We start from the raw sequence: 6,646 nt of genomic DNA on the forward strand, positions 1-6,646 counted from the left end.
AAAAAAGGCCAGCTTGGTCTACAGAGCTAGTTCTAGGACAGAGAAACTCTGTCTCGGGGGAAAAAAAAAAAAAGACAAACAAATAAAAAAAAAAAACCACCTTGGGGGGGGGCAGGCACAGTTTAATCAGCTTCAGATGGTTGAGCTAATTAGTAGAACCTCAGTGTAAACAATGAGACCCAGCAACTACAGCCTCTGGTCACAGCACTTCTGAGCATCTTTGGCCACCTGCTGGAGACCAGCTGAGGCTACATGATGAGAGGCTGTCTCAAAAATCCACAACAAAAAGAATGCTTCTAAAGATGCTAAAAGTAGGGACAATGAAGTGTGACTTTGGGTAAAACACCCTAAAAATTCCATCAGTGATGATGAGCACTGTAGGTGTGTGTGCTATACACCACTGCACCCTGTAACACCTGCATGGTCCTCAAACATAAATGGAGTCCCCTCTTTCAGAAATAAGAACGGTCAGGCACTCAGGAGGAAGGATCTCTAGGAGTCTGAGGCCAGCCCGCTCTACATAGTAAAATTCTACCTCAAAAGAAAATCATAATAAATAATATGGCCATATAGAGACAGACAGACATACACACAGAGTAATCTAAACACTACTTGAGTTCCAGGCTGGCCTGCAAACATGAGGCCAGTCTTAAACAAATAGGCACAAAATGCTGACTATTAGTTTGGATTGGAAACCTACCCCAGGCCTTGGTACCGAAGGCCTGGTCCAGCTGATAGGGATACTAGAAGGTACTGGAACCTCTCAGTGGAGCTTATAAGAGGAAGGTAGTCCGAGGGCTGTGCCCTTGAAAGGACATCAGGACTGCCCTTCTCCCCTCCAATCTGCCTGCTTCCTGGTCCTCAGGAGCTGACTAGGCTTCCTAGCATGGACTTCTCATGATCCACTGTGCTGCCACAGGCCAAGACAATGGACTAAGAGCTCTAAAATCAGGAGCCAAAATAAGTTAGCTTAGACGTCTTGCCACAGCAACAGAAAGCTAATGGACAGCATGACAGTTTGACTACATCAGTATTCCCATCTCCAAATCCCATGGGCTCAACCTCTACTCGATGTCCAGCTTCAAAACCAACAGATTCGGGGTCAGAAATGAGCTGGTACCAGCACTGTGACCGTCAAGTCATCCGAGCACATCAGCCTCAGATGCACACCCCACCCACTCTCTCGTGAAGTATAGAGCGTTCCAGGCCAGGCTGCCCTACTGAGTACTTACTGCTTTTCCAGATCTAAAACCATTCTGTCGATTTCCTCTGAGGAAGGCACATGCGTCCCATGGAGAAGACTGTTGGATGTTGGGAAAAAATCTTCTCCACTGAGAAGACAGCAAGAAGGATTTCCAGTCAGACATGAGTGCCCCAGTCTCCACTTTCAATATATATACAGGTATTGGTGATGAGAGACAATGCACAAATATACTTATTGACACAGCAAAGGTAAAGGAAGAAAGAAAATGCAGGCTCAAAAAAGATGAGCCAGGGCTGGAGAGATGGCTCAGTGGTTTAGAGCACCGTCTGCTCTTCCAGAGGTCCTGAGTTCAATTCCCAGAAACCACATGGTGGCTCACAACCATCTGTAATGAGATCTGGCGCCCTCCTCTGGTGTGTGGGCATACATGGAGGCAGAATGTTGTATACATAATAAATAAATAAATCTTTAAAAAAAAAAAAAAAAAAAAAAGATGAGCCAGGCTGGATGAGCATGCCTATAACGCCAGTCCCGGGAGGGACTCTGGGTTCCAGGCCAGTTCAACTCATACAACACAGCATTCTTCAGATGCATAAACAGTGGCCAGCGTATAGAGGACTTGCCAAAGATCACAGAGGGCTGGGAGCAGAGTGCTTAAAGTTATTTCCACATGCGTCAAAACAGGGGCCCAGCCAGGCATGGCAGTGCACACCTTTAATCTCAGCACTCGGGAGGCAGAGGCAGGTGGATCTCTATGAGTTCAAGACCAGCCTGGTTTACAGAGCTAGTTCCAGGACAGCTGTTACAGAGAAATCCTGCCTCCTCCACCAAAAAAAAAAAAAAAAAAAAAAAAGGACCCTGGCTGTCTGGCTTGGTGGCACATGCCTTTAATCCAGTGGTTGGGAGGCCAAGACAGGCATATCTCTGAATTCCAGGACAGCCAGGGATACACAGAGAAACTCTATCTTGAAAACAAATAGAGCCTGCCCCACCTGCCACAGCTCATGCAACCTCTCTCAGCTAGGGCAGCCGTGAATGAAGAACACTAGCCCCTTAAGTACAAATATTTACCATCTGGTCCTTACCAATGCTGACCCACCCCAGCACCAAACATCCAGCTCCTACAAGAGCACCTAGCTCTAAAGAGCTGGTGCTGGCCACCAGCAAGTTTCCAAGAGCAGTCAGGGCTTACCCACTATGCAACAAGGACAACAGTAACCAGTGTCACCAAGACAGCCAGTGGTAATCCACAAGTCACCATTAGACTGAGTTTGGTCAGGCAAATTGGTAAACCTGTAACCCCAGCACTCAGGAGACTGAGGCAGGAGGACTGCTGTGAGTTCAAGAACAGCCGCCCGAGCCACACAGTAGAAATGGCTCGAGTAGTTTAACTAGTTTGTATTTGCAGTGTCTGGAAGTCTATTCGCACCCACCGCCCCAGCGCGGCACTGCCTTCCCCCAAGGACTCACTGCTTTTCTCTCTGCCGCTCGTAGCTTTCCATGTCAGGTTTGATCTGCTTCGTCAGCCGGTGATACTGGCGTAACTGGGCGGCAGCATAATCTGAACAAAATGAGAACCAGAGGTGATCTGTGTCCTCACCACCTGGCATTACTTACAAGAGAAAACTCAAAACTGTTGTCCTACGTGCACAGGACATTGGCCTAAGCACAGCCTCGACCCTGAACGGGCTGACAGGAAAACTGGCTAATTCTGTCAGGGGTGATAGCGCACTCCTGTAAAGGCACCACTCAGGAGGTTGAGGCAGGAGGCTCCTGAGTCTGTGACTGCCTGGGCTACACAGTGAGACTAAGGAAGGAAATGGTGACGACAAAGGCTAACTTTACACCAGGGACCAAAGCAGCCAGCGGACAGACAGGTGGGCCTGGGTTCTACTGTGACACACTTGCGCTCTCACTGGCCGCCTAGAATATTCCATGAATGAAGCGCAATGGGTGTGTGCTCTCACTAGAGCAGAAGCCTTGGTCCAGGAGGCCCAATGAGTAGAGCAGAGGCCAGCACAGGCCAGCTGTACCTGAAAAGCCCAAGTCAGGGTTCTTCCTCTTCTTCCTCCTCTCCCATCTCTCCGCATCCTCTGCGCTGATCTCCAGCAGCTTCACCTTCTCATAGTCCTCCCCCCTCGCTGCACACTCCTGAAAGGACAGGCACCTTCCCGCTATGTTTCAGTTTCGGAACCCAGGCTGACCTCAAATTCCTGCCTCAGTTTCCCAAGTGCTGGAACTATAGGCATGATCCATCATGCCCAACTATTCGGCCTATTTTAGATAAACTTCTAATGAAGAATCAAGCATCAGGCCTTCATAGCGGCATAGTGGGTAAAGGTAATTGCTGTCAATCATGACCACCTGAGTTCTAGACCAGGCCTCACACAGTGGAAGGAGAGAGCTGACTTCTATAATTTGTCCTCTCCCTCCTGTGCCCACACACATACAAATAAAAAGCCAACAAAACTAAAATCAACAGCAACAGAATGGAGCAGGTGTCAGACCTGTTTTAAATGATTTGCACATGTTATATCACAGAATTAACAATTGATTCAAGTAACCATTGTTATAGACCCTGTCCTACAGACAAGAAAAGTAAGGCTCAGCCAGGCAGCAGTGGCCCATGTCTTTAATCCCAGAATTAGGGAAAGAGAGGCAGGCAGATCTCTGTGAGTTCAAGGCCAGCCTGGTCTACAGGGCGAGTTCCAGAACAACCAGCACTACACAGAGAAACCCGGAATAAGGCTCCCTGAGGTAAACAACTCCCCCACCTACCCAGCTACCGGGATTTCCCGTCTCAATGGAAGGGAGCAACCAGGGCTTCCTAACCTTTTTCTTTTCTTCCTCCTGCAGCTCCCACTCCAAACGCGCTTTCTTCGCTTCCCAGTTTGCAGGCAACTTAAGTCTTTTGTCTTCTTCCACAACTTCCTGGTGATTTAACTTGCGAGCTTCATTCTAAAATCGTAAGACAAAAAAGGAGGCAACAGATAAAACATGAGAGGGGCCCAAATAGACCCTGGCTTCTCTGGAGCAACTAAGTGATCCCAGCTAAGGCTGCAAGCAATAAGAGCTCCCAATGACTTTAAGCACAGGAATAGACTCATCAAGGCATACCACAGGATGAGATGCTGGGCTGCAAAGCTTTGGTGATCTGCAGTCCTAAGGGCTACTGTAAGCTTTGCCTGTTCAGTCGGGTGCATCCTTTATTATCAGAACAAAGGTTGCCAAAGGGCCCCCACTGCACCACATCACAGGACAGTGGCAAGCAAAGACGTTATACTTTATTTAAAACCTTTATTATGGCCGGGCGGTGGTGGCGCACGCCTTTAATTCCAGCACTTGGGAGGCAGAGGCAGGCGGATCTTTGTGAGTTCGAGACCAGCCTGGTCTACAAGAGCTAGTTCCAGGACAGGCTCCAAAACCACAGAGAAACCCTGTCTTGAAAGAAAAAAAAAAAAAAAAAAAAAACCTTTCTTATGAATTCACTTTGTGTGTTTGTGCAGAGGTCAGAGGTCAACTCTCAGGTATCAGTTCTCTTTTTCCACCATGCGGGTTCTGGGGATCAAACTTAGGTCCTCGGGCTTAGCAGCAAGTGCTGGCACCAGATGAGCAAATTACACTTTTTTGAGTTTGAACTTGGAAAAGAGGACAAGTGTGTGCGGATATTTTTGTTTTCGTTTTTGGTTTTCGAGGCAGGATTTCTCCGTGCGACAGTCCTAGCTGTCCTGGAACTCGCTCTGTAGACCAGGCTGATCTCAAACTCACGGAGATCCACCTGCCTCTGCCCCCGAGTGCTAAGATTAAAGGCGTGCGCCACCACCGCCCGGCATGTTCGTTGCTTTTAAGGTGAGGAAACTCTTACTAAGAAGTTTCTTCGTATTTCTAGCTAAATATTTCCCTAGATGAAAAATGAATTATTTGATTGGATCATGGCAAGCAAGGGGGTTGTTAGGAAAAGAGCAAACCTACCCTAGATAAACTAAATCGTGTGGGTGGGCCCTGGGAGGAGCGAGCGGGTGTGGCTTTGACGTGTGTAAAAGCGACCTCCACGCGAATCCACGTCCTCCACCGAGATCTTCCGGTCCCGGGACGCCCCGCCCTGGGGCCTGGAGAGCTACTGCGCCTTCCTCCTCCAGCCCGTGTCCCCGCCACTCACCCGCTTCAGATGCAGCTCGCGGAACTTGCGCAGTCTCTGCTCGCGTTTCTGCGCCGCCAGCTCCTCGGCGGCCGAGGGCCGGTCCTCCGCGACGTCCGCGGGCACCTGCGATCACAACCGGCTTCAGGCTCGACGTCCCCACGGACACAGCCTGGGCCTGACACCCCGGCCTCCCCAGTAGCCTCGACCGGACTCGCCTCATGCCCAGCCCGGCGTCAGCCCGACAGAACCTTGCGCGAGGCCGGTGGTACTCACCTCAACTTCAGTCGCAGCCGCCATTACAGCCTTCTCTACTTCCGGCAACAACAACGAGCACTTCCGTCGGCCTCTAGCCCCGGGCTGCATGCCCCGCCCCTTCCGTTTGGCGTCAGTTACATCGGGGATTGTCCCGCCCCTTTAGTGCGAGCAGCTGACGCTAAGCGTGGTTGTGCGCAGGCGCAGCCGGCAGAAGCGACATCAAGGATCGTCCAGGAGGAGAGGCAAACTCAGGAACGGGTCACTGAGACGGAAATGGCCGGAAGGAACCATGGTTGGGAATTCATGTCACCTGCTCTGAAGCACCCTGCCTCACATAGGTTGAGTGCAATCGGTATTGAGTCGCTTCCATAGAGCGGATAACTTTCTGATGTTACTGCAGAACACGGCCAACTCCATACTGCCCACTCCCACATCCCAGTACCACAGCAACTACCAAAGCCACTAAGATAATGCAGGAATACAACAGGGGCACATGAAACGTGTTCCTTTCTAATATGACAACTACAGATGAGAAACCGTCGCCCAAGTGTAAAGACGTTTAAGTACAAGTAGCTGTGGTGGCACACTCGTGGCACCCCAGCAGGAGGTACCAAGTATGAGACTTGCCTGGGCCTCACAGCGACTTAGTGCTACAAGGCATGACCGTTTATTCCAAGCAGACAAAAAGGGACCATCTAAATTAAAAGCTTAAGCAGTAACAAGAAAACAAAACTGGAAGTTGAGGGTAAACTCTTCTGAGTCCCCCTCCCCTGTAGGGAGATGTTTCTTAAGCTCAGGAAAGTTTTGCTTGCTTTTCAAAAGTAACAAAGGTAAATAAAACCGCACAAGACTTTTTAAAAAGTTAAACACAAGCCAATATCCTGCACACACCTTTAATCCTGTGAGTTACTGCACGCTCAGTCTTGTCTAGCTTATATCTAAGCCAGGTAACACGTTGAGACTGCCTCAAAAATAAAAGCAGTTCGGCACGTGGGAGACACCCTGGCAGATCTGTGAGTTCAAAGCCAGCCTGGTCTCAAAAAAAA

The 6,646-nt window shown here is 49.5% G+C and overlaps 1 protein-coding gene and 1 pseudogene across 1 annotated transcript; one reads left to right on the plus strand and one right to left on the minus strand.

Annotated features, from left to right (window-relative positions):
• Positions 1–937, plus strand: part of LOC126507800 (RNA transcription, translation and transport factor protein-like) — a 3,285-nt pseudogene extending 2,348 nt beyond the window's left edge.
• Syf2 (SYF2 pre-mRNA splicing factor) lies at positions 84–5,811 on the minus strand. The gene is made up of 6 exons (XM_050153963.1): positions 5,619–5,811; positions 5,364–5,468; positions 4,037–4,162; positions 3,238–3,355; positions 2,675–2,765; positions 84–1,331 (listed from the first exon to the last, which is right to left on the minus strand). The coding sequence occupies exons 1-6, from the start codon at positions 5,706–5,708 to the stop codon at positions 1,229–1,231; spliced, it is 633 nt and encodes a 210-aa protein (XP_050009920.1). The 5' UTR covers positions 5,709–5,811; the 3' UTR covers positions 84–1,228.
• Positions 5,812–6,646: the final 835 nt, after the last annotated feature.

The sequence above is a fragment of the Alexandromys fortis genome, unplaced genomic scaffold (assembly GCF_014885135.2).
Source record: "Alexandromys fortis isolate MF-2015 unplaced genomic scaffold, M_Fortis_MF-2015_v1.1 scaffold_26, whole genome shotgun sequence".
Taxonomy (NCBI): domain Eukaryota; kingdom Metazoa; phylum Chordata; class Mammalia; order Rodentia; family Cricetidae; genus Alexandromys; species Alexandromys fortis.

Bases quoted from the DNA above. Each gene is read 5' to 3' on its own strand.
- Syf2 (XM_050153963.1), bottom strand. From the start codon at position 5,708: ATGCAGCCCGGGGCTAGAGGCCGACGGAAGTGCTCGTTGTTGTTGCCG. The intron at 5,469-5,618 runs GTGAGTACCACC...TTGTGATCGCAG, and splicing joins CGGCTGCGACTGAAGTTGAG to GTGCCCGCGGACGTCGCGGA. The intron at 2,766-3,237 runs GTACAGCTGGCC...CATTTTGTTCAG, and splicing joins CCCTGACTTGGGCTTTTCAG to ATTATGCTGCCGCCCAGTTA.